Source organism: Sciurus carolinensis, chromosome 7 (genome assembly GCF_902686445.1).
Source record: "Sciurus carolinensis chromosome 7, mSciCar1.2, whole genome shotgun sequence".
Lineage (NCBI taxonomy): Eukaryota > Metazoa > Chordata > Mammalia > Rodentia > Sciuridae > Sciurus > Sciurus carolinensis.
Window position 1 is genome coordinate 112567906 of NC_062219.1, and position 26191 is coordinate 112594096.

At 53.2% G+C, this 26191-nt stretch overlaps 1 protein-coding gene across 2 annotated transcripts in view; it reads right to left on the reverse strand.

The window, feature by feature from the left end:
• Positions 1–26191, reverse strand: part of Ttbk1 (tau tubulin kinase 1) — a 43650-nt gene that overhangs the window by 15117 nt on the left and 2342 nt on the right. The window contains exons 2-13 of one of the 2 annotated variants that reach the window (XM_047559103.1): positions 25056–25217; positions 19900–20047; positions 19517–19590; positions 19188–19328; positions 18333–18437; positions 17925–17990; positions 17377–17469; positions 17171–17296; positions 14978–15132; positions 13878–14109; positions 13463–13638; positions 10243–10804 (exon numbers count right to left, since the gene is read on the reverse strand). In XM_047559103.1, the coding sequence (XP_047415059.1) occupies positions 10243–10804; positions 13463–13638; positions 13878–14109; positions 14978–15132; positions 17171–17296; positions 17377–17469; positions 17925–17990; positions 18333–18437; positions 19188–19328; positions 19517–19590; positions 19900–20047; positions 25056–25163 (1986 nt within the window). In that variant the 5' untranslated portion in view covers positions 25164–25217. The remainder of the gene's footprint in view (positions 1–10242; positions 10805–13462; positions 13639–13877; positions 14110–14977; positions 15133–17170; positions 17297–17376; positions 17470–17924; positions 17991–18332; positions 18438–19187; positions 19329–19516; positions 19591–19899; positions 20048–25055; positions 25218–26191) is intronic. The other variant, XM_047559104.1, reaches the window with a different exon arrangement.

The window sequence follows — 26191 nt, forward strand, 5'->3', positions numbered from 1 at the left end:
TACTGAAAAAACACTGGTCCTACTAGGTGGTCCTATTCTGATCACCACAAACAAATCCGGTGGCCCCACACACTCCGGCCGGTCCACATGACATGTACACACCACACACACCACGCAGTCCCGCTAGCTGTGAACTGCCTTCTCTAAGAAGCCCAGCTTCTTTGAGTTCCGGGAAGAACCTGCTGCTCTGCATGTGCCCTGGGCAGTCCTTCAGGCTCTCGGGGCTTGAGAGCTGAGCTTGGGTTACCTCTCCCTGGAAACTGGTTTTGTTGGGCTCACACACTGATTTTTCTTTTTTAAAAAAAAACAAACTTTTCTGTGGTATATGTGTGGTCTGTGTATGTGAGTGTGTGTGTTTGAAATTAGATGTTGACAATTAAAAATTGGGAGATTGCACATAAAAATTGGAAGACAGTGACAATTGGTCTGAGGACAGTGGCCAGGATGAAGGCTTCCCATTTACCACAGTCCCCAAACCTGTCATTTCCCTGACACTCCTGTGTGAGTTAGTAACATCAGCTCAAAGTCCCCTGGTCAGTGCTCAGCAGTGCCAGTATCTGCCCTGGCTGTGAGCCGGACTCCTAGGTCCCCACCAGTACCACCAAGGTCAGGATTCAGAGCTCCTGCTTTCTCACTGTACTTAATCTGCCCACCTAATCCCCAGGACCGCTATGGGATGTTGGGGCCATGTGGGCTTGAGAGGCAGGGGTCCTGGAGAAACAGGGTCCAGGCATTTCAACTGACCCCAGTGCTCTGGAGTGACTTGCATCTGGAAAGAATGGCTCAGAGACAACTCACCTCTTCTTATATAGCATGAGGAAGGACCAACCAGAAAGAACCATTGGTAAACTACTACACAGACCAAAAGGTTTAAGAAGTCCTTCAGAACAAGATCTGTTATTCAGCATTGGCAGGCTTTCCTACAGGTTCTTATAAATGAGATGTTCTTATTAACCCATTAAATGTAGTAATACTGGGATCTACCTCATAGGCCAGTATGAGGTTCAAATGAGTTAATTGTAAAGTGCTCAGATCACTTGCTGGCACGTGATAAGTATTGTGTGCCAGTGACTGTTAAATTAAAAAAAAATAAATAACTGGAAGACACTAGTATATGCAGGGTTTGAGTACAACATATAAGAACATCATTTTCAAAGTACAACAAAGTGCTGTCTGAGCTGGCCACAGTGGTGCACACCTGTAATCCCAGATACTGGGGAGGCTGAGGCAGGAGGATCACAAGTTCAAAACCAGCCTGGGCAATTTAGCAAGATGCTGTCTCAAATAAAAATAAAAAGGGCTGGGATGTAGCTCAGAGGTACAGTGCCCCTGGGTTAAATCCCCAGTATGGGGGTAAGGGGAGTACTGTCTGTTTTCAAAGCTGACCTTGGGAGGTTGTGTGCTTTCCCCAAGCAGAGTACCATTTCTGGAAACATTCTGGCCTGCTTTCTGGAAAATCCCTATAGAGAAAAAGAATCTGACAACATTGGAGGCTCACAGCACCCCTACCTAGCCAGGGAACTTGAGCTGGCTACTCAGCCCCAAACCACGCTGGGGGTCTACCCAGCTCTATGTGGACATGAACTCTAGTGACTAACTCTAGTGACTAAATGACCTTAAAACTTCCAAAAGTCAAAGCCACCCTGAAAAGATACTGTTATCAAGACCATCTCCTGTTGGCTCAGAGCTTTATGGCTTACAAACACTCCTCCATCACAGAGGATGTACAAAAGGATGTCCCCCAAAGGACAAAATATTTTGAATTATGGCCTTGCTTTAAAGGACACAAACTCTCCCACAGGGGTCAGTTCTGGGTATTTTAGTTTGAAAACTCACCCACCGTGGGATGCTTAGCAGGTCCCCTACCCCCAAAGGCTTTGGAAACAGTAACATGTACTAAACACTAAAACAAGGCTGGAGCCCATGCCATCATCTTTGATAAGTCACAAGGCACTTTGGGATCTTAGAGTACCTCAAGGTTCAGGTCACTGAGATGAAGCTCTGCTCAGGGTTGGGTGGTGGAATCTTCTGGAAGGGAATGCCATATAGCAGAGTGCTTGGTTTTGTGGAACCCTGGTGCTGTTGACCTATGTGACAGAGAGTGAGCACACTTCCCTCAAATCACCCCCTGTTACCACTTGGAGAGGATGGGAAGCAGGCCAGAGGGAACAGGGGAGAGGGGGGCAGTACAGGGAGGAGGGGAGCGGGGCTACTGTTCGTCCCCACCCCTCACCTTTGTGCTTTTTGTTTTCTGTTCTTTCTCAAAGGGTCTACCCGAACCCCTCCCCTAACTTCTGGGCAGAGTGTGGAGCCATCCAGAACAGCCCCAGGACGACAGAGGCTTGGGTCTAGGGAAGTTGGAAGTGAGCAGTCAGAATGGAGGTGGGGATGGGACATAAGTATGAGGACTCAAGTCTGGCTTTTGTTACCAGATGGAAAAGATACTCTTGGCCCAGCCATTCTCATTTTAAAAATAACAATTAAAAAAAAAAAGATTTTTCAAATTAAGTGGGGAGTACATCATAGCCACTGAGCCATATCACAATGCTGGCCATCTGTAAGGACAGCTAGGCTCCAGGACACTGCCCACCACACTTATGGCACCCCCCAGGCTGGGGCAGGGGCCTAAACTCTAACCAGAAACACCTGGGGAGTTGATGGACCATAGGAGAGAAGGAGAGATCAGAGGGAGAAGAGGGTAGAGAGAGAAGCCAGGGTGAGGATGGGTGCATAGGAAACTATCAAGAACTGCACAGACACCTTTCTGGCGCTCTCCTCTCTCTCTCTCTCTCTCTCTCTCTCTCTCTCTCTCTCTCTCTCCACACACACACACACACACACACACACACAGCTGTAGCACTGTGCAACTTCAATGGGTGTCAGTCACATTGGGGACTATGCAAATGACACTCCCCGGAATTGTGCAGGGCACAGCCTGAGCATCCATCCATGGCAGTCCTACCACACGTACAAACACCCATGCACAAGCACACTCACACTCACAATATCACTGAAATAAACTTTTTGCAAATCTTTGGGCCTCCTCCCCTCCTTATACAGGCACTACCTTTTCTGGCATGCTCCTAACTACTATTCCATTCCCCAAGGACAGAGCTGATGGCTGACATGGGCAGAAATGAAGAAGGGAAACTTGGGGTCCCTGCAGCGACAGGTTCAGGGTTGAGAAATGGGCAGAAAGGGCACGAGCAATCAATCATCTTGACCCCCATTCATCTCTAGATCCCACCTGATCTGTGTACCTCTGCTCTGTCTTCACCACCACCCCTGGGGACCAACCAGCTTGGCTGAGCACCTACAGGAAGAAGTCACCCCTGAGAGGGAACTGCTCCTCCCTGGGATTTGTCCTAAGACACCAGCTCTCCCCAGGTCGAGACTCATCCTTAACAATCCCCTTGTCTGTGTTGTATCTAGACAGGGTCCTCTCACTGGTGGGTTCCATCCCATCTTTAGAACAGACCCCAGACCCTCTCCACCATATGTGGCTCCTGAAGAGCTGGGGCCAGACAACCAATCCTAGCAGTGAGTGACAGTACATAAGTCTGGGGGAAGGTGGCCACTGAACAATGGACTAAACCCTGGGCCTTTGGATAAGATGTGTGAGGGAGCAAATGGCTTCTGTGACGTGGCATGGGAAAGGCTCATTAGGTCCTGAGGCTGCCCCTCCCCATCACTGAGAACAGACACCTCCTCACCAGACCCCAAGCCTGGCACCAGGCCTCCATCCCATCCACAGGCCATGCACCCTGCCCCACCTGATTAAACAGACACCAACCACGCGCCCACTGACAGGGTCCTGGTCTCCACCAACCCTTCAGAAGTGCATCAGACCCAGCCAGGCCCAGAGATCACGATTCAACGGAACATGCCCAGGCCAGACTGACTGTGGCCTAGCACACCTCATCTCTCTGACAACCTGGTTTCCACTAGACCCCAGACCCACTGCAGGCTCCAGCTCAGTGTCCCTGTTCCGACTTTAAAACTGCACCACCAGCCCCACCCCTTCCAGCACCATTTGGCTGGCACCTAGCAAAGGGAGATGGTGGAGGGTGGGACGGAGACTGCTGGGGGCAGGAGTATTACAGTACTTGGGCCAACGTTCTAGGGGAGCTGTATTGCACGGTGGGGCGGGACGGGCGTGTGTGGTGTGATTATTGCGTCCTGGAAGGAACCGTGGTCTCTGCCTGCTCCCCACCCCCCCCCACCTGCCCCCTCCAGGAGGGGGGGGGGCCCAGCCTAGGTCTTGTGGGTGAACCGGGCCCACACCTGCTGCAGCTGGGACCGCGAGATGCGGAGCACGAGGGCACGAGTCTGTGGTTGCCGGCGGCGAGGGGCCGCGTGGCGCCGGTGGGGCGCCCGCACGGGGCTGCTCTCGGCCGAGCGGCTGCGCTGAATGAGGGAACCGGAGGAGCCCGAGGAGCTGCCGCCGCCGGGGTGAGGGTAATGCTCGGTCTCCAGCGTGGAGGAGGAGAACACGGAGGACGCCAGTCGTCGCAGGGGGCTGTACCGCGGGAGGGAGTGCCCCGAGAGTCTGTCCTCCTCCAACTGAAAGAGACCAAGAGAGTGGAGGGAAAAGAGGCGTCAGGCACAGACTCGACAGCTGTCTCGGGGGCCACCCACCGCTCACAGCCCCTGCGGCGCTGGCCTCCAGCGCCCTGCCCTGCGCCTCCTCTGGGCACTTGTCACACCATGGTCTCCCAGCAGAGACCTTGGTCACTCACCTGCTCCAGGAAGCTTTCTTGACTTAGCCTTGTCTAGCTTGGGGTTCCCCCCACCAGGGGAATCTCGCCCTCAGGAAGGCCCTCTGCCTCTGTCCGGCCACACATTGGCAGGGAGTGCTGCCTCTCTCCCTCACCAGGCTCCATGCTCCTCACCAGGTCTAAGGAACATTCCTTGCATACCTTCTGCCTTTGGCACCCCAGACCCATCACAAGATGGGATCAGGCTCTCAGTGACAGTGGTTGGACTCTGGTGTCCACCTACTCAGGTTTTAATCCCAGCTTTATTACTTACTACCTGGGTGACCTCCAGTTCCTTTGCCCCTCTGTGCCTCAGCTTCCTCTTCTGTAAAATGGGATAAGAAGCCAGATGCATAAAAAAAAAAAAAAAAAAAAAAAAGCCAGGTGCCACATGCCTGTAATCCCAGTGACTCAGGAGGCTAATACAGGAATGCAGGAACCTTGGAAGTTCAAGGCCAGCCTCCTTCCAACTTAGACAGACCATCTCAAAATAAAAAGATAAAAAAGGACTGGAGACTGGGGATATAGCTCAGTGAAAGCATCCCTGGGTTCAGGTCCCCAGTACAAAAAGAAAAAAAAAAGGAGGTGGGTGGATAAGAATGGTACGCATCTCATAGGGTATGAGGACCAGATGCTGTACCCTGGTAGCCCTGCCATGGGGTGAGTACTGTACTCCTGAGCCAGCTTAGAATCCTTTAAGCTATTCTGAAGAACGAGGACAGGCGTCAGGACTGGTGGGAGGAGGGGCAAATCCAAATCATTTCTCTAAAGTGCCTCTCCCTGCTCTCCCCAAGGAGCCTTAAGGCAGGCGGTGGAGGAAGGGAGAGCTGCCTCCTCACCCTCAGGAAGAGTCCTGCCCTTGTGCTTGTTGCCCTCAGAGGGAAAGACGTGTCCCAGGCACATGGGGATGGAAATGGTGGCCTGGGTGTCACAGACCTTTCCCATGCTGACCCCTAGTCCTCCTGGGACTAAGACCAGTTTACCTAGCTTGTGTTACGACAGTTAGGACTGACAGGGCCAGCTCTAGTGGTGAAGAAGGACATCTGCCCTTGCTGGTATCAAACAGGGACATAGGGACTTGGCATGGAATCTCCTGCAGAGCAGGGAGAAAGAACGTTCTAAGAGTATTGACTGCCCCCCTGCTTCCTCGGTCACTTTCTCCTGGGCCAAGTCCCACCTACAGTAACGGTGCCAGGATCTAAGGCACACCTGGGGAGATGGAGGGGCAGAGGCCTCTCTCACAGCACATGGGAGTGCCTTGAGTTTAAAAACCCAGGCAGAGTTCGTCAGCTGCCAGGGAACTTTCTGAAGCTGACACGGAGCCCCAGCATGCTCTTGACCGTCAGGCCAGGCACTCCTGTGGCCCTCTACTTATCCTCAGCACTCCCTGTGAGAACACCCTAGCTTCCCAAGTGCAGATGCTGTTCTCCTGATGCCCTGGTTATAAACACCCACCTCTAGACTTTTGCATGCGCACCACGCCCCTCTTGACTGTGAGCTCTGCAAGCACAGGACCAGTAATGAAGCAGCATTCATCTTTGTCCCTAACCCCTAGTTCACTGCCCAGCTTGTGATGAAATATTTTGGTGGCTTCCCAGCAAATGTCTGTGTACTCAGGGAACACTGACTGGCTGTTATCAGTCAGAGACGCCCATCAAAGGAGGCAAACAGCCCCCCAAAATCACACACTCGCTTGCTGTGTACCCTCTGCCCTAGCTGTCTGGGTCCCTTCTAACTCACACCTGAAATCCCCTCAAGAGGAAAGCCGGGTGTGTGTAAAGAAAGCTCTCTGAAGTAACGCATCATGCACGCCAAAGAACAACGGTACTTAACAGGGTCTTCATCCCACTCCCCACAGGGGTCGGTGATGGAGTGCAGGGTTCACACTGTTAAAGAGCCAGGTCTAGGGAGGGATTCCTTACAGAAAAATGGCAGGCGGCGGTGAGGCAGGCGGGCAAGAGCAGGGTAGGGCTGTCCCTGCAGACACTTCTAGTTACCCTGGAAGTGGAGAGTACACAGACTGTTTCCAGTGTGCTGTGAGGACAGGAGCCTCCACTCAGCCCCAGGCTGGGCTCAACACTCCACTCGGGGGCCCAAGAGAAGAAGAAAAAGAAAAATCTGCCAGTCCAGTTCTTCCTCCTCCTTTGCCCTTGAAGTAGGGTCTTGCTTCATCATGTAGAACATGCCCTTCCCGTCTTTCAGCCGCAGGCACACACAGGTGGCTGTGCACTCAGCCATGCCCACAGGCACACCTACCCACACAGGCAGCCAGCTGGCATGCACAGGTGCATATGCACACACACACACACACACACACACAGGCACCAGGCACTCACTCTCTGACCCTAAGCAATCTGTTTCTCTGTGTTTGCTCCTCTGCTTGCTAAACTCATAGGCCCAGACTGAGTGGTTCAGAGCACAGACTCTGGACCTAGCCTCCTGGATCCAAGTCTCGGCCCTACGTACCAGTTGGTGACGCTAAGCTAAAAACTTAGCTTCTCTGAGCCTTAATTACAGGGTTGCCTGTTCACAGTGTGGTTGTGAGGAATGCATGTAGAAAAGATGACAATGCCTAGCGTCAAGAACTAGCTGCTATCATTGTCCTTAGAATCATTACTCCCATTGCTATTACCCTTCCTGCTTTGACGTTCCAGGTGTCCATGCATCCCTACACACTCACAGACCCGTACATGCTCCCCATGAACCCGCCGATGTGTGTGCTCACACAGGCGCACATATATGGACACATCCACATCCAACCTACTCTCACATCAGCTGACATGGAAATGCACACACGCCGTGATAGAATGCTACCAACCTTAGCTCTGCACTCTTTGGGAAACCAAAGCCCATAAACTCCTCACCCCCACGGACACATTATGTTCCCCTTCCATGTTAAGAGCAAGACCTGAGCCCAAGACTGACTGCATAATAAATAGGCCTATCCCTGCTGCCCCCAAATCTTTCATCCCCCTTGGTCAGAAGTCCCCAAAGTGAGGATGATTCCCAGGAATCAGGGAATAATCTGAAGGTGAGAAAAACCTCAAAGATAGCTCCCTCACTGGGAGATCCAGAAAGGAACAGTGGTGACTGTTTCATGGTCACCAGGCAGAAACTAGCAAAGCCAGGTACAGACCTAGGGCTTCTGGGCTTTCTCTTGACACCCCTGCACTACTGTGGCGTTTTTTTGTTTGTTTGTTTGTTTGTTTGTTTTGTTTCGTTTTTGTTTTTTCCTGATAACACAGGGATTAAATCCAGGGACACTTAACCACTGAGCTACATTCCCAGTGGGGATATTTTCTGTTTTGAGACAGGGCCTTACTAAGTTGCTTAGGGCCTTGCTAAGTTGCTGAGGCTGGCCTCAAACTTGTGGTCCTCCTGCCTCAGCCTTCCAAGTGGCTGGGATTACAGGCATGTGCCCCCATGTCTGACTGTACTACTGTTTTTGGCCTTTCCTTGACTTCCTGGTGGCACAACCTATTATCACACCTGTCTGCTCTCATGCCTCTGCTACCTGGCATAAGGCAAATGCTCAGGGAGTGGGAAATGAGGAAACAGGGGTGCCAGAAGCATCAAACAGATCCTGATCCTTCTCCTGCTTTCCTGGTGCCAGTTGTGATGGGAACAATGACCAGGTCCCAACACAATTGTGCCAGTTCACTTCCTGCCAGGGTCAAGCCTCCAATTCAAGCCAGTTGGTACCTCTCTGGGTAGAGACTCATTGTCCCCATTTTTTTAGTCCCCAATTTCCAGTGTATAGGGCAAGGCCAGGAGGTATACACCCCAGGATCCTGGTTCAGAGATCCTCTCTTCTAGAAAGGACCTCTCCATAGGGATGGTCCCCTGCCCACAGCTGCCATTCCCAGGGCACCCGTGTGATCTCAGGCCAGGCCTCCCATCTGGGCAAGGGGCAGAACTGGCCCTCAGTCCCGGACATGGGTACCTCCCAGAGCTACCTGGCGTGTGTGTCCCAACATGAACCATCGAGTGGAATGGGGCACAGCCCCTGAGCCCTTCCAGTATCACCTCTGAGGCTCTCCCCAGTCCTCTGAGGAATCGTGGACTCCACATAGCACACAGTACAAGAGTTTATGTCCACTCTCCAGGTCAGAAGTCAACCTCCACCCACTACAGAGAAGTGTGGCCAGGCCAGTGGCTCTACCTATTCTGACACTCTGTCAGAAAAAAATAACCACAATACCACGAGACATATTCAGACCCTCAGCCTAACATTTGAGATTTGGCCCCCACCCGCCCCACCTTCCCCTTGCCGCCTTGTCCCTCAGTCCTCCCACACAGGAAAGTAACACTACAGCAAGGCTGGGCCCTCCCAGGGGCCCCAAGCACACCCACCCCTGAGCCCAATCTAGAGCCCCTTCTGCCCTGGCTCCACTTTCCCCGTTGTCCCCATCTTCTCAGAGCCCTCTCTTCCGTGAAGCCTGTGCTAACAGTGGGAAGGCCTCCCTCCTGCTCCCCGTTGACCTTCTCCTTCCTGATTTTGGCCACCCTCCACCCCTCATGCTCTGCCCATGCTCTGTCCCCTCCTCAGTCCTTATTAAGCGCTCCTTTCCTCTCATCCCTCTAGATGTGTTTCCCAGCTTCTGTCCTCATGCTCAGGTCTTCCCATCCTGCACAGTCCTCTTGGGTGACATCACCCATTCCTATGGTTTTCAAATCCTAAACTCTGACTCTCCAGACAAGATCTCTCTCCTGAGCCTCAGATGCCTCCAGGCAGACATCCTTCAGATATTGAGAGGTCGTTATGTGAAACTCTGAATCCACACTCCCTTAGACAGCACTCAGTGATGGCATGGCAGCCCCCCAGAGCCCTGGGCATCCCCAAGACACCCCTCCCCATCCTCTGCTCCATCACGGCCCTTCTGTCCTCTCCCCAACACCTCTTGGCTCCATCCACCTTGCCCCATGTCCACAGTGCCCACCCCTATCCAGGCTGCCAGGGCTCTCTCCTGCTACTGCCCATCTACTTCTAGGCCTTTCTACTTCTAGTTTTGTGCCCCTTGAACCCATTCTCCACATAGAAACCAAGGGATCATTCAAAAGCACCAAAGTAATCATGCCACACTCCATTTAAAAGCCTCAGCTGGCTCACCACACCCTCCATGGTGCCCACAGACCCTGTTTTCAAGCCCATTTGCTGCCATGTGCGTCGGTGGTGCATTCTGATTACCACCTCCAGGCCTTTGCACATGCTGTCCCCTTGGCCTGGGAGGCCTTTCTCCTGCATTGTCGCCTGGCTGTACTACACACAACGCAAGACTCAACTCAGAGCTTGGAGGGCACTTCCTCTAGGAAGCTTTGCCGGCCCCCTGCATGGTCTCAGGCCCTTAAACCTGTCTACCTCCATCACAGCCCTGAGACTGCTGGGTTCCCTGGCAGCAGGAGCTGCACATAGAGCACTCCAGGCCTGCACACCAGGACTCCGGGAACCTGGGGACAGGAAGTGGGGGTACAAGCCCAACCTTACCTGTCTCTGTGGGCCTGTGGGATCTGACTCTCTCCGTCGAGGGCGGGGTCCCGAGTGCAGAGGCGAGTGGGAAGGGCTGCCAGGCGTGGGGGGCTGTGACGTCTCTGACCTGCCATCAGCCTGGCTCAGCTGGGGTGGTGGGGGCTGGGGCGGCATCTGCCGCAGGTCCTCCTCAGCCAGTGTCTGCATGCTGCGTCCCCGGGGCCGGACAGTAGGCTCTGTCCCCGGCCGCCGCCGCTCCTCACCCTCCTCAGGCAGTGGCCGCAGCTCCTCAGGCTCCTCGTCCGTGGTGCCTGATGTGCTGGGCTCAGCCCCAGGAGGGAAGTCCTTGAGCTCTGTCTCCTTGTCAATGATGACCCACTCCTTGCTGTCAAAGTCCTCCTCCTCGGCCAGTGGCACCGAGCGGAAGGCGTTGCTCAGGGCCTCCTGCTCCACCGAGGCTGACACGTCCATTCGGCCACTGGCCTGCCGGTCGGCATGGCCTGTGTCCACTGAGAGCATCTGGGCCGGCTGTGAGGAGCAGGCCTGGCGTGAGGGAGAACCAGGCAGATCCATCCGGGACCTATGGAGTTACCCACATAGGACTCAGTCCCCGGCCTCTCTGGAGCCCCAAGGATCCCAAGCAGGTGACAGGGTGGAGTGGGACTCTTGCTCCTGACCACAGCACCTCTTCCACCTGGGCCAGGCCCAGACACCTCTGCACTGCCACCCTCCAAACTCACTTCCTAGAAAGACTTCATTAGCTCATTCATTCATTCAGCAAATATTTCTGAGTGCTTACGATGTTCCAGGAATATAAACATGCAGAAAATAAACTCTGATTCCTGTGCCTTAGGAACACTGGCTATTCTCTGGGTCACCCCAGGGAATCTAACCTTCCTAAAACTAGCTGAGCCGTTGGTGGCTCCTTCTGGCGTGTCCAGGGCAAGCACAACCACCTGGCTCTTGAGTATTTGGATAGCTTTTGAACCTCTTCTACTGCCCCACTGCAGGCCTGCCTGGCTGCTTCCACTCCTTCCAGGAAGGGCCTTGTTAGCCCAGCTCAACAAACTCCCCAGCCCCCAAAACCAAGTCTGCATTCCTTAGCCTGGCACCCAGGATCCTCCCAACCAGACTAGGCCTCAGTTCCTCCATTTCCCTAGCCGGTGATCTCAGATTCACTCACTCTTCCCAGATTGCCCACAATCTCTACACGTCTGTAACTGTATGTAAGCCTGTGCCACACTTGCCCTCCCTCCCACACATCCTGTCCCTCCACCTTTTGTTCTCTGACCCAGTTCAGATGCACCTTTTATAGGGAGCCTTTCCCATCGTGTAAGAAGGGCACCCTGAGCCCCCCTCACATAGTGGACTTCACGTCTGTTTACATATCTGCCTTCCCACGAGGCTGTGATCTCTCAGGCATGGACAGACTCCCTCCAACCTCTTACCTTTGTGACACCTATCCTGCATTGAGACATCTCTTTGTTACTACTTGGAACTGTGCTGTGAATTTCACAGTATTTCCAGAGCGCCTCAGTTTGGGGTGATTCCAGCTCCAAGATGAGGATATTTTTGGTTATACAATAGTGTGTGGAGGGACAGGATGCTGTGCAAGAAAGAACTGTTATCTGCCTAATGCTGGGGTACCCCTTTGAAGACCCTGAGGTCTAACTCATCGGGTCTGGACCCTGTCCTCATATTTGGCTGTGGGCAGAGGACTGACTTAATTCTTCCCCAAGGACCAAGCCTGTGGTTCAGTGGCTCTTTAGCTGTGAAGGAGGGTTGCAAAGCAGGATCACCTGTGGGCCTTTCTCAAAGTACTCCTGCCCAGCCTGCATTGAAATTGCCAGATCAGATTCTACTTTACATTTTTATCAATCTGTTAGTGAGACTTAAAATAAAATACTATGCAGGGTCTCATATTTATATACCCCTATCAGTGGTGGCCATCACTTCTTTTTCTGAGAGCACAGTTTGTTTTGATGGACATAAAGAAAAAAGATGACAACAAAGGAAATGAGGGTCTGATCTGTGTGTACGTGTGTGCATGCATGCATGTGTGTTTGAAGACAGGGCCAGGAAGGTAGGCAATTACAAACCCCATCTTCTCCATACTTTCTCCTGCTCCCTTTGCCTGAGAGCAGCCCACCCTCTGCCATATGAGATCCTGAACTTTCCTTTCCAGAAACTCTCTCCTTAGGCCTCTCCTTCCCCACTATTCCTAAAACTAGGATTGAATATGACCAAACCAAGTTGCTCATTGTTGGCCAGAAGCAGGCAGTTCTCCAGCACTGTCTTGCTCGGGGCACCTCTCCCGGACTCCACTCACATCCCTCCCACTGCCCTTCCTCATGTCTCCATGTCCAGAACTCTCCATGCTGAGGGACTTCAGGCTGAATACGGATGAAGGTGTGGTCTTCAGTGCCTGGAGGGCCAGCCCGTGAGTGTGTGAATGAGGACCGACTTGGGCAAGTCCACACCCCACAGAGGTTCTGTGCACCTTCCTGGAGGTGGAGTACATCTGGGGGCAGAGTCCAGGAGAAGAGACTATGGCTGAGGGAGGTCACAAGGAAAGATGCTGAGTGTGTGTCAGAGGGGACACCCTCCTCCACCACAGGGCTGAGTCCTGGTACAGAGGCGGCCCAGGGCCTACTGTGGAGCAAAGCCCACTCAGAGGCCCCAGAAAGTCAGGAAGCATCTCACCTAGTGTTGTCCTACCTACTAATGGCTCTGATGGGGATCCGGCCCTGGCCCCCACAAGCCACCCCACACACATGGTCAACCTCCCAAAGGCTTCCCTGGGCTCCACATTCCAATATTCCCTCCCACCAGCCATGTTCCTGCTGGTCCCACCCCCCACTCTGACTTAAGATCCCTCAGCTCTAACCCCAATATATTGCCCTGTCCCCTTCTTCAGCAGTTCCCGAACCCTTTTTCCAGGACCCCTACCTCACCTGCTCTTGAGGAATTTATAATTAGTGATTAGGAAAGTTCTGGAACATGCCCACCAGCTCTCCCCTGGCTCCTTATGGGCCCAGCCTGGCATGAGCTGGGAACTCTCCCAGGCTACCACTGACCCCAGGCTGAGTCTGAACCCAGACTAAGCATAATTCTCAACCCTTCCTAGGGACCCCACCCACCCCCGCCTCTGCTTCACACCTGGCCTTTCCTGCAGACCAGCCACATGAAGGTAGAGGGGATCAGGGGCTGCTTTTGCCCCCTCCAGTTGCAGACTCACCTCCTCTCATGTAGCTCCGCCCGCCCATCCGCTGTGGAGAGCCTCTCTGACTCGGGGCTGTTGACCCTCCGGTAGCGTAGAGAACGCACTGGGGTTGTTGGGGAGTCTGGGGGGGCACGCACAGGGGAGCTGGGGACTCCCACACCTCGGCTCTGCTCCTCCTCCACACAGGGGGTCTGTAGGAGAGGGGTACAATGAGTTGGGGCTGACAAGGTGGCTTTCTCAGGGTGAAAGAGCTACCGGGGTGATGAAGCTACTGAGATGGATCAAGGCCAGGGTGGTGGAGGAGACCAGGAATGGAGGCAGGGCAAGAGGGCCATGAATGGGGAGAAGGCACTTTGAAGGAACCATGTCGGGGACCCAAGGGTTGGGAATAGGGGGAGGCCATCACACCCTCCTCCCTGGCTGCAGTTACTTTGCCGATGTTGATGCGGAGTTTGTTGCGGTTGACATCCGTCTCCTCCCAGACTTCAGCCTCAGGACCCCCAGGGTGGGGGACAAGGTGGGGACTGGGGCCCAGCCCCTCAGGGGGCCTCCCAGGCAGGATTGGGGGTGCATTCTCCTGGTCGCTCAGGTGCTCGCCCTGCAGCACGTCCTCAGTGTTCTCCCGGAGCAGGTCTCCAGGCACTGGGGTCACGTTGACCACCCTGGAGAGGCCAGGAAGGGACCATGGGCAAGGTTGGTAGGGGTGCCCTCTTCTCCCAAGGCCCCTCCTACCAGCACAGGTCCTGGAAACCCCTAAACATGGGCACAGAGGAAGTCTGGCAGGGAGGTGTCCTAGGTTCATCACTGTCCCCAGCCCATAAACCCTCTGAGACCAGTTCACTCAAGTTGGCAGGGTCATCGAGGAGACCACCGGGGATTGGCATGTCCTCACCTAGCTCTATTTACTCAGGAGATCCTGTGGCTTTCAGAGGCCTGCAGGATTTCTAATGGCCCTCAGTGCCTGGCCTCCTTTAGAGCCAGGAACAGGCCCAAAAAGAACCACCTTGGAGCTCCTTAAGCAGCCTCATTACAGAACTGGGCACCATAGTGTGCTGGCAAGTCCTATGGAGCCTCCCTCCTAAATGTGGCCCTGGGTTGACCATTCCCGTCCATCCCCTCCCTGGACCACCTCTGTCTCTATGCCTGCCACTTGGTCCTGAAATTGCTGACCCCACCATCATTAACATCCAGCAGAAGCACTTTGAAGGTGTGGCCTGACTTCTCTATGGAGCCCCAAGACACGCTCTGCAAATTAATGGGTGATGAGAAGGGAAACTGTGGGGCTCTGGTCATTTCACTTAGGATTCCTTGTTCCCCCAGGGACACACTAAGGTCAAAAGCTCCAAATGAGGAGCTAGAGTTGTGGCAAAATTTCCTGAAGTTCCAGAACTCTGCTGTTGAGCGCCAAGAACAGGAGAGACAACCAAGCTTGTCTAGGTAGGAAGAGGAGGAAAGGGCTGGCTTCTGAGCAACGGCCCCAGGCAGGAGTTGGCCTGCTGCCCACCGGCCATCACCCCTCCTGAGACTCACCCAAACATGGCTGCTGTCTGCCTGGTGTTCTGCTGGGGTGGGGTGGAGGTGCTCGTGGACAGGAGGGCATCTGTGCCCGCCTTCTCCCAGTCAAAGGCCTCATTCTCAGCAATGCCTCTCTCCTTCATGCTGTTCTCAAACACCGACATGATCAACTGCAGGGGGTGGGGGTGGTGGGAGGACAGAGAGGTGACCCCGGGGCTAGCCAGGTGGAAGGGGCAGTTGCTGGGATTGCAGGGAGAAGAGAGGGGACTTCCAGGACAGGGATGGGCCTACAGGGGGCATTGGAAGGAGAAGGGCACATTGATTTTAAATGAAAACATGCACAAGATATGCAAACAAGCATGCAAATTATCATCTTGGATTAAGCCCCACCAGCTGGACACAAGTCCTCTGAGATCTTTCCCCGTGACCATCCCCAGACGCCTCTGTCATTCCCACTGTCTCAGCAGGCAAATCAGCAGCCCTGGGAGTTTCTGCATGGGGTCATGCTCTGCACAAGCTGCCTCCCCTGCTGGGGTGCTTCTCCCACCATCCTCTTCTGTGACACCTCACTTCCCTCCCACATGGCTTCCCTTGTACTCGCTGGACGTGGTGCATCCATCTGAATTGCTCACACACCTGTCTGCCCCTTCCAGCAGTAGGTGCTGAGCCCAGCAGGGGATGCTCACAGCCATATGGTCTGGAGGACCCCATGAGGCTAAGCCAGGGTCAGGGGGCACCTCTGTCAGCAACTAGAGCTCTGGACTCAGGAAGTAGCAGGCAGCTACAGACCCTCTGAAGCTCCCAGATCATTACACTTCTGAACTGGGTCTCTTAAGAGTTCAGACAGGTGCTCTCTGTGGAGTACCCACTTGCTCAAGTGCCTACTATGTGACCCACAGTGTCTGGGCTTCCCACAGGGTGCAGTACTGTGCCTGGCCCACAGTGCTCTCCTGGTGGAGTACAGCTGACATGTCCCCCATCTCCCAATCAGGGTCAGTGGGTCCCATGGGGCATGATGAAGGTGCCTCGGAAAGAGCACTGGACTTGGAGTCAGATGCACAGTCATGCAACGCATAATGGCGTCTTCGTCAACAACAGGCTGCATACGTGACAATGGTCCCACAAGATTATAATGGAGTTGAAAATTTCCTGTCACCTGTTAAGTCATAGCCATCATAATGTCACAGTGCAATGCATACTCAGTGTGGAGATGCTGGTGTAAACAAACTTATTACATAGTCAGTTGTATAAAAATATAATACACATAAGCCAGGCACAGCAGCACACGCCTGAAATCCTAAAAAATCCGAGGCCGAAGTAGGAGGATTGCAATTTAGAGGCCAGCCTGGGCAAATTAGTGAGATTCTGCTACAAAATAAAACATAAAAAGAATGTAGCTCAGTGGTAGAGGGCCCCGGCTTCCATTCCCAGTACTGGAAAAAAATTCAATTATGTTTCATACCTGATATATACTTTTTATAATTATGTTAGAGTGTACTCCCTCTACTTATTAAAAAAAAAAAGTCCACTATGAAACAGAACCCCGAGCATGACAGCAGCAGCTCATCTCAGGTTTGCTGCATCACTTGTTCGCATCATTTCTCTCTTGCTTGATTTAATCTCATTTTGTTCATCATGGCCCTCAGAGAAATGGGCTGTACCACATAGACATCACACCGCACAGCCTAGGTGTGCAGTACACTATACCCTCTAGGCTTGTGTAACTGCACTCTGTGATATTCACAATGACAAATTAAGAACAGATTTCTCAGACTGCATCCTTGCCATTAAACAATGCCTGACTGTACCTGAGCCCAGTCCTGCTCCAAACCATGATACCACACCTCACTTTCCCCATTTGTGAAATGGGAATCATCATTCCATGTGGCTTCCTGCAGAGTTTTGGTGTAATGTATTTGAAAGCACGTGGCTTCAGGAATTGTTATGTATTGGAATAATAACATTATCCAATTGTCATCAAAGGCTTCTTCTGAAGCTTAAATGGCACTAAGAACAGGGCCAGCTCTTGATACATCTTAGCTGTTACTACTGTTTACAAGGAAGCGTACAGAACAGTTTGGTGCAGTTAGAAGACCAGGGGGAGGTGCTCAGAGTCAGCTCCAGGCCTCGATGGGAATGGGCTCTGCTGAAGGATGGTCACCCCCAGAGTGGTGTCCAGGGCTGCAGGAGCAAGTCCCAGGCTCCCACCTGGTAATCAGGCTTGGTGAAGTAGTCGAGGCTGGCGATATGGTCCAGGAAGAGGTGGAACTCTGATGGCATGTGCTTCAGCAGCATCCGATGCTCATACTTCTCCTTGATCATTCCCACCTGTTCCTGAAGGCAAGAAGAGGGTGGGGAAGATGGAACCCAGTGCCCCACCCCTGCCTCCTTGGACCCAGCTGTGTGGGTCTCACCTTGTCCTTGATCTTCCTCCATGGAAGCTGGCCCACTGCAAACTCCACCAGCATGTAGAAGAGGGACCATAGGTCGTCGTGGCGGCCCATCTCCTGTGGGGGTGGGGAAGGAGTCACCCACAGCTCTCAGGTCCTTCCCTGGGAATAGGCAACTGACCCTTCTCTGAGGGGCATCTGTCAGGGATGCTGGCACACAGGTCCCTGTGCACAGAGCTGGGGTCTCCCTGAGTACACAGCTCCTGACCCACTGATGTACATGGATTCCATAGTCAGAACTTTTGTGTATGCTTTGCTGACCCACAATAATTTGTAGTGGGAACAGAAAGGATGGAATCCCTGAAGAAAAGGAAGAAAGTAACATCCTGGGGAGCCAAGAGTGGAGACTTCCTCCAAGCCAGGGTCTCCACCGTGCAGATTCACTCCAGCCCCTGCCCCGCTCCTCTCTCCACCCTGACATAAGCTGCCAGGCCTACTCCCTTCCCTGGCAGCGCACTTCACCCATCCTTGCCCATTCTGCCCCATCCCTCGGCCCAGCCTCTGTCACTCACCCGGTTCTTGTGGGCATTGACTGATGCATAGCGAACAGTGCCCCGAAACCCGGCCACATTCCGAGGCTGCAGAGGAGAGATCACAACCAGGAACCTCACCCATTACCCCTGACCTCAGCCACATCTCGGCCCTACTACCAATGGGACCCTGACCCCTGGCCTGCCTCCACCTGCCAGAGAGCAGAAAAGTCAGAGAGTGTGACTGTGGCATCCGCCAAGGGCCCAGGCAGAGGGGAGGGACAGGCTGGGTTGACCCAAGAGCTAGGGGTGCTGATGCTGAAGACAAGGCCAGGCCAGCTTAAGTAGCTGCAAGAAAAGTTGGTGAAGGGTCCCCACATCAGGGGGTGGGGTGGGGCGGGATGTGTCACTGGCCTGAAAGCCCAGAGCTCTGCGCGCAGTGGTACTCACCGGCCGAACATCCCCTGTGGTGTTGGTGTACTGCCGGGCCAGCCCAAAGTCCAGCATGTAGCACTTCCTGTAGGTGGAGGGCAACCTGCCCATGGCAAAGTTGGACTGGAGAAAGACGAGCTGTGAGCCCCAGGGGCTCCAAGCCCAGAACTCCCCAAGAAATAGCTCTGCAGCTGGGGAAGGACCCCCAGCCCCACCTAGTCTCACACTCAAGGAAAGCGTCCCTGTTTACATGGGTGCCGCAGGTCAAGGTACCTCATCTGCAGGGCAGGTGTGATTATCCTCATTTTAGGGTTGAGGAAGCTGAAGGTCAAAGAGGTGAGTGGACTTCTCTGAGAGCACACAGCAAGTGATAACCCAGCTGGGCTTTGAACCCCAATCTGCCCAGCCCTAGGTCCTGGCCCTCCCCAGCAAGGCAGTGTGGTTTGGTGCAACTGTCCAATGTAGCAGATCTACATTGCTCTTGCTGTGTGTCCTTGGACCACTCAACTAATCTTTCTGGGCCTCAGTTTTTATCCCTTTAAAATGGGATGTTTTTTCTAGCATCAAGATCCCAAATACCATAAAATTGGCTACCTGGAATTCCTTACCAAGCCCCAACCTTCAGTCTCCTTCCCTTAATCCCTTTGTCCTTCCCCAACCCTGTCACCTTTCTAGGTTCAAGGGCTACTCAGGTCATGGGTAAGGGATGAAGAAGAGTGGAAAATGGAGGTGGGGCAGCAGGGAGAGGAGATGGGGTTTGGGGTAGAGAGCAGGAGGGGTTTGGGTACAAGAGTTTGACCCAGCCCAGCCACTGTCATCATGAAGAAACCAGGCACCCAGAGATGGAGAGGAGGAGTGGAGGGCAGCACTCACCGGCTTGATGTCACGGTGCAGAAAGCCCACAGAGTGAATGGCCTCGATGGACTCCAGGATCTGCTTGCCCAGCCGCAGGGTGGTGCTCAGCGTGAAGGTGCCTCGCGGCTGGCTGCGGCGCAGGTCAGCCAGGTTCCGGCCCTGAGGGTTTGGGGGCGCAGACCCGCCTCAGCTGCACCCCATCCACCACCACTGTGATACTCCGCCCAGCCTCGCCCCAGCGCGCTCATTCCCTGCTGGGGCCACAGTCTCCCTTCCCTGCTCCCTACCCTGAGGCACAGCCTCTCCCTTCTTGAGAGGGAGGTTAGAGGGTCGCCAGGAGGACTCACCTGCAGCTGCATCACCACGTAGTTGAACTTCTCGTTCCTGCCACAGCCAATGAACCTGCACACGTGGTCCTTCCCTGAGGGGCACAGACAAGGACCTCCCAACTCCTGCTCTTTCCTCCTCACTTCCAATCCCAAGATGGGCGGCTGAACTCTTGCTCCTGCCTCCCAGCTTCGTGGACCCGTGGATGCCTCTACCGTCTCCTCCCCCTGCCCTTAGCCCCATCTTCTCTCTTACACTCTGGCTTCATCACCTCCTTTAAGCCACAGACCCATCTCAACTGTCATCACCAACGCAGCCTCACCCCGCCACTCTCTGAGACTCTGTTCCCACTCTCTCAGCCCCTAGCTCCATCATCCCCCATCCCCGTGCCCTGGGCCCATACCTTGTAGTTTTTTGAGCACAGCCACCTCCATCTTGAGAACCTGCTTGGGCTGCTGGGCTGACTCCACCTTAAGGGCCACGTTCTCCCTGGTCAGCAGGTCCATGGCCTCGTAGATCTCACCAAAGCCCCCGCCCCCGATCTTTTTCAGCTACAGAGATAGAGGAGAGGAGTCCTAGGGATCAGAGCAGCTCCTCATTCCACTTCTGTGCACTGGCTCCTCCACTGATGGGGGAAGGGAGGAGCCCACGTCTCTTTTCCTAGCTTCATCCCATCAGTGTCCCCTGCCTCCCCTCCTCTCCTAGTGCCTCCAGACAGACAGTTCAGCCATGGATATACAACCACACACATGTTCACATATGTGTGCACACACACACACGCACAGGGCCAGATGTCAGAGTAGAAAAATTAAGAGATCTGCGATTCCATGCAGACACGCAGATGAGCCTGTCTATATAGAGTACTAAAAAGATCATAGGCTGCTCTGGTTCTTTTCTTTTCTGATTTTCCCCAGTGCTGAGACCCCAAACAAAAGGAAAAATAATTCCAGAACCTCTCAGTCAGGGAGCTGACACTTCCTGGGGCTGTCAGTCTTGTGAAAGATGTTCATGGAAGGAGAGAATATCAGGGGCGGGTGGGACTCAGTGAAGGGTGTCAACAACCCATGGCCACTGAAGAAGCTCACATCACACCCAAGGTCCCTGATCAGAAGCCCAAAGTCTCCTCTCCAGGGCAGGGGTGCTGTTGGAGCAGGGCAGGAATGAGCTTTGGAGAAGAATATAACCTCATGACTGACCCCTGAGGCCCTCCTCCTGCAGCCTCCCAGAGCAGGCGGTGAGAAGGGCTGAGGAGAACTGTGAGGAAGAGCTGGCAGGGAAGATGAGCAGAGTTATTGAGAGGGATTAAAAATTATTTTGGTTTCACATCTGTGATCCCAGCTACTCAGGAGGCTGAGGTAGGAGGGTCACAAGTTTGAGGCCAGCTTAAGCAACTTAGCAAGATCCTGTTTCAAGATAAAAAATAAAAAGGAATGGGGATGTAGTTCTGTGGTTGAATGCTTACCTAGCATGTGCGCCCTAGCCAGGGGCATGGGAAATCATTTCACCTGAGAGGTCCAGGGGTCTTGGGTGGGTAAAGATACTGTTGGCAGTGAAAGGGGAACAGGAAGAAGGCACTGAGTTCTAAGTTTGGGTTAATAAAGATGTACAACTGGTTGGACATAGTGGTGCACACCTGTAATCCCAGTGACTCAGGAGGCTGAGGCAGGAGGATTTGGGATATCAAAGCTAGCCTCAGCAACTTAGTGAGTCTCTAAGCAACTCCAACAAGACCCTGTCTCTAAATAAAATATAAAGGGCTGGGGATATGACTCAGTAGTAAAGTGCTCCTGGGTTCAATCCCTGGTACCACAAAAAAAAAAAAAAAAAAAAATGTACAGCTGATTCTCACCTCTGCAGAGAGCCTGCCCACATGGGTGGCCTGCCCTCTTTGAACCCTCATGTGTCCTGTTGGCTCTACCTCACCAGTGTAGCTGGGTTCTGATGGCCCAGCAGGTAAACTCCTGCGTTTCTGCCACCTCCTGCTCCTGCAGCTCCAAGAATGACTGCTGAATGGTGGATAAAACCGAACTGGAGGGAGGAAGAGCCCAGGGCAGAGCTAGCTGGAGGACTGAGATGGGAATTCCAGAAGGTTATAATCGAAATCACTCCAGAGAGAAAAGAGTAAAGGAAAGATTGAAAATACAAAGGCTAAGTGGGAACATGAAGCTTCCTGTGCTCAGGAAGGAAAGGAGGAAAGAAGGACCTTGAGAAACCAGAGTAACTTTCTACTTGTGATGAGTTAGTGAGACTGGGAGAATTTCAGAACCACAGGGGACTGAAGCAGACTCAAGGGACACAATGGCACATTTTCCTCTGGGAACTTCAAACTCCAGGGAAATGCTAATGTCTTCTAGATCCCTCTCTGGTTTGCTATGTGTGAGTACAAGGGAAGGCAGGGGAGTGAGCAGCAAGACATCCCCAGTTCACAGACAGTGAATCCCCAAGGCTTCATCGGAGAAGCACGGGTGAGGAAGGTCACATGAGTCCCTGTTGTACACAAAGGGAAAACTGACATGGGGAGGGCAGTGGCTCACCTGGGGCCTCCCTAATAGCAAAGCTGGGTTTCAAAGAACCCAGGCAATGGAGGCAGAATCCACAGTGGCATGGAATCCACTGTGTTGTGAGGAGCCCTGAACCACATCAGTTTAAAAGTGCGAGGGTTGAGATTCGACCCGGGGCTGCCGGGGTTGAATTCCTCCCAAGGAATTGCTTGCTGGAGGAAAGGAAGGCTCACTCAGAGCAGCAGAGACAGTTCTGACACCTACTCCCCAACTTCCCAGGGTGCCCAAGGGTGTTTCTGTTTCGCCTTCATTTCCAGACAGAGCCTGCTTCTCCTTCCCTTGGTTCCTTCCTTATGCCTACCCCGCCGCCAAAGAAACCCTCTCTGGCCAGGAGCTCACAGGGAGCACTCGACCAGCACCGCTCCTCCACCTGCCCCATGGCTGGGGCCCACTTTTCTTTATTCTTCTTCTTCTTTTTTAATTTTAATTTTTGGTACCAGAGGCACTTAACCACAGAGCCATGTCCCCAGCCCTTTCTTATATTTCATTTAGAGACAGGATCTCACTGAGTTGTTTAGCCTTGCTAAGTTGCTGAGGTTGACTTTGAATTGGCGATCGTCCTGCCTCAGCCTCCCGAGCCACTGGGATTACGGGCATGTGCCATTGTGCCCAGCTAGAGCCCACTTTTCTATTGAACACAGTGACTAAGCTCCTGATACTATTTGAGATCCATGAAAATGTTTTATTTCGAAGTCAGAAGGAGAAAAAAATGAACTTTTAGGTTAAAGAGAAAAATTTGATAGATGACTATATTCCTTTCATATGAATCTAGTCATAAAATACAATTTTTAGTGCTTTATTATGGAAGAAGGAGCCATGAAGGCAAAAGTGGCGCAGGTTCATAAAAGTCATAATGCAGCCCTGCTCAAAGCCCCTGAACAGGAATATTCTCTCAATCTCCCTTTGCCAGACCATGTTCCTCCCCTCCTCCCACAATTTTTCATGATCTCAACCCCTGATGAAGACGCTCCCTAAACTGGAGATGAAATTTGACACAATAGGACCAGCATTTACTTAGGAAGAAGGCGACCTTGGTTCTTGGTCCAACTCTGAGGGACCTGGGTGAATTTCTTAAACATTTTGAGTCTCCGCTTTTCCTCCTCTGTAAAATGAAGAGAATCAGACTACAATTGGTCATAAAGGTCCCTTCAGCTCTGTGGATGGGCTGATTTTTGGTGACTGTGCTGACCGAGTAGTCAGACAGATCTGGTTTCCCCTACCAATTATGGAATTTAGGAAATTAGCTAATCTCTAGGCCTCAGTTTCCACAACCGTGAAATGGGAAGAAGAGCAGTATCTCCTGCATAAGTAGTTGAGGTAACCACGTAAGGCATGTTGCACAGCACCTGACAACAGTAGAGCAAAACAAATACTAAGTTTTTATTGCTGTTTGTATTCTGATTCTGATAAGCACCCTCAAGAAGGACAAAATGATCTCGTTTTTAAGTGCTCCATCTACTGCCACTGACCCTCATATTTTCCTGGCCACAGCCCATCTCTAGGCAGTTTTTTCTCGGTTCCAGAGTTCTGCCTCCCATCTCAGTGACACCCCTCACTAAGGAGTGCAACTGGCCTCTCAGTCTCCAGTTCTTCTGGGGCAGGGACAGGGGGTAAGGAGAAGCCCTGGGTCTGGCAAAAGAGTATTCTCGTTCTTCCCCAGCTTCCCTTTGCCATTTCTTGCCCGACTCATACCCCATTCCCTCCCTCACAAAGCACAAGGAAGTCCTAGTCTAAAATCAGCGCGTGTGTGAACACTCTTTTCTCACTGATTGGGTGCAAATGCCATTCTGTTTCCCCATCTGCCATAAACTAAGCTAGGGACCCAGGGGGTCTTGGAGGAACACTCCTCACTTTGCCAGACCCTCCTTCCTTTTATGACTATCCTTCCTACTCTTCCTCTCAGGAAGTCCCCCTGTGAACCTAGCTCCTAAACTCTTTGCTAGTGTCTCCTCCTCTCCTCCCCTTCCGACCCACCCCCACCCTTTGCCTCTTTCCTGGACCTCTAGGGGACCGAAGACGCCGGTGACTGTTTCCATGGAGACCCGCCTGCACCCAGACCCCACCCTCCCCTCCAAACCCAAACCCGAGGTGAGCTGAGCCTTCTCCCTCCCACCAAAGCACGCGGGTGCGCACGCACGAACACACACACACACACACACACACGTGTGTAAACCTGACCTCTGTCATTCTCCTGCCCTTCCTCCTGGCTTCCCACTCCCTTGCAGACCCACAACCTCACACACTGGTTTCCCCCATGTCATCCCGTCTTCATAATGATGAGGACACCGGAGCGCTCTTAAACGACGAAAAGAAAGGGTGGGACGGGGGCTAATTTACCATAGGTTCTTCCCCAGACACTATCATTCCCCCAACCCTCACTTTGCTCCCTCCATCCAGGCCCGCGAAGGCTCGGACTACAACTCCCAGCAGGCCGAGCAGCCTGAAGTCCTGGGCTGGATGAGCAAGGCACGCTGGGAAATGGAGTCTCGGCGTGTTGCACCTGCCGCAGCAACCGGCGAGGGGAGGAGGATGGATGGAGAAGATGGAGTGCGGATGCTGTGGGAGCTTCCCGCAGGGCCTCTTTTTCCCAAACCCAGGCTTTTCCATCCTCTGCCGAAGCGGAGGAACACATGTTCATTCACCCCCACTTCCCCGAGGTCCGGCAGAGAAAGAGGTCCCTCCCCCACCCCTCCCTCCTCCGCACCCTGGGTTCTGCAGCTCCTGGTCAGACATCCAACCAGGAGTTGTTCCAGGCTGGGCCTGAGCAACGTGACCTGGCCGGGAAAGGGGTGAGAGAGGGCGGGGTTGGAGAGAGGGCACTGGGAAAAAGCGATTGTCCACATGTGTGGGCAAAAACAATGACCTGCAAGTAGTATACAAATGAGCCCAGGGACACCTCCCTCTTAGTGTAGAGGCGCCAAGGGCACCTGTCTTAACAAGTCTTCAGGTTCTCTCCTCCCGCTCTTCGCCCCTCCCTCTGCCTCGCCGGGTCACTCACCACCTTCCAGCGATCCTTGACCACGTAGTTGGCCGGCAGGATGTCGGCCTGCTCCCCTCCCCCACTCATGTTGGTTTCGTCCTTAAGAGCGGCCGCTAGGCACTGCATCCGCCAGCCCGAGGGAGGGGTGTCCGCAGGGCCTGCCCTGGGGGGGCCATCTACCTGCGGGAATGGGGAGGGGCTGTGAGCGGGACAGGCTGCTGACCCAGGACCACCTGGCAGATTTGGAGAAGAGCTCCTCCACTCAGCAGGCAGGCATCCTTCCTGAACCCACTGGGCAGATGCTATAGGGCTCACGGGGGAAGCACTGCTCCATGATGGAGGTCAATGGAAGAGAGATACAAAGTACAAACTGGAAATGTGAAAAACAGCAACAGGACACATATATTGATGAAAAAAAGGAAAGGACAATGATATGTGAACAGGCAATGGGAAAAACGTTTTACCAAGGAGACATGCTTACTAATGTAGAGAAGACTCACCGACCAAGGGACCATACTAAACTGGGATTTATGCTTGTGTAGGGAGCAACGAAGCCAAGAAGGACCAGTCTTGAGTGGTCCGTTGGTGGTCCCCAGCACCCATATCTCCTCTGTGCCACAAAATGCCCAAAGAGCTGTGCATCAGAAACTTAGTAAAAAGGGAAAACCCAAGGGGTGACCCAGGGGAGATCCAAATCACAGTGACCTGGTAACCAACCATGGAGATATGATCATCAAGAAAGTGAGGAGATACATGACAGCCTCTTGAGGATGGTACTAAGTAAGGAAGATGCAGTTGCTGAGGGGCGTTCACCTTTCTTAACAGTGAGAGACCCACACAGTGCTGGGCTGGCGAGCCAGGATGTGAGCTGGGTCTATCTTGATGGACTCAAGATATAAATTTCAGAGGATGCCAGCCCTGTGACCATTCTGGAGGGACAAAGTCAGGTAGAATTGGGGAGAGCAGGACAGTGGGAAGCAGCCTAGCAGAAGGCAGGAGTGACAAATAGTAGCAGATGAAGGGGCATGGGGTGAGAGCCTCTGACCACATCTTTCTGGGTCTGCTCAGGAATCAACTAGAAAGAACCAGAAGGCATTAGAATGAGCAAAAGGTAAACATCAGGAGGAGTGTCCCAACTGTGAGGGGTGGGAAAG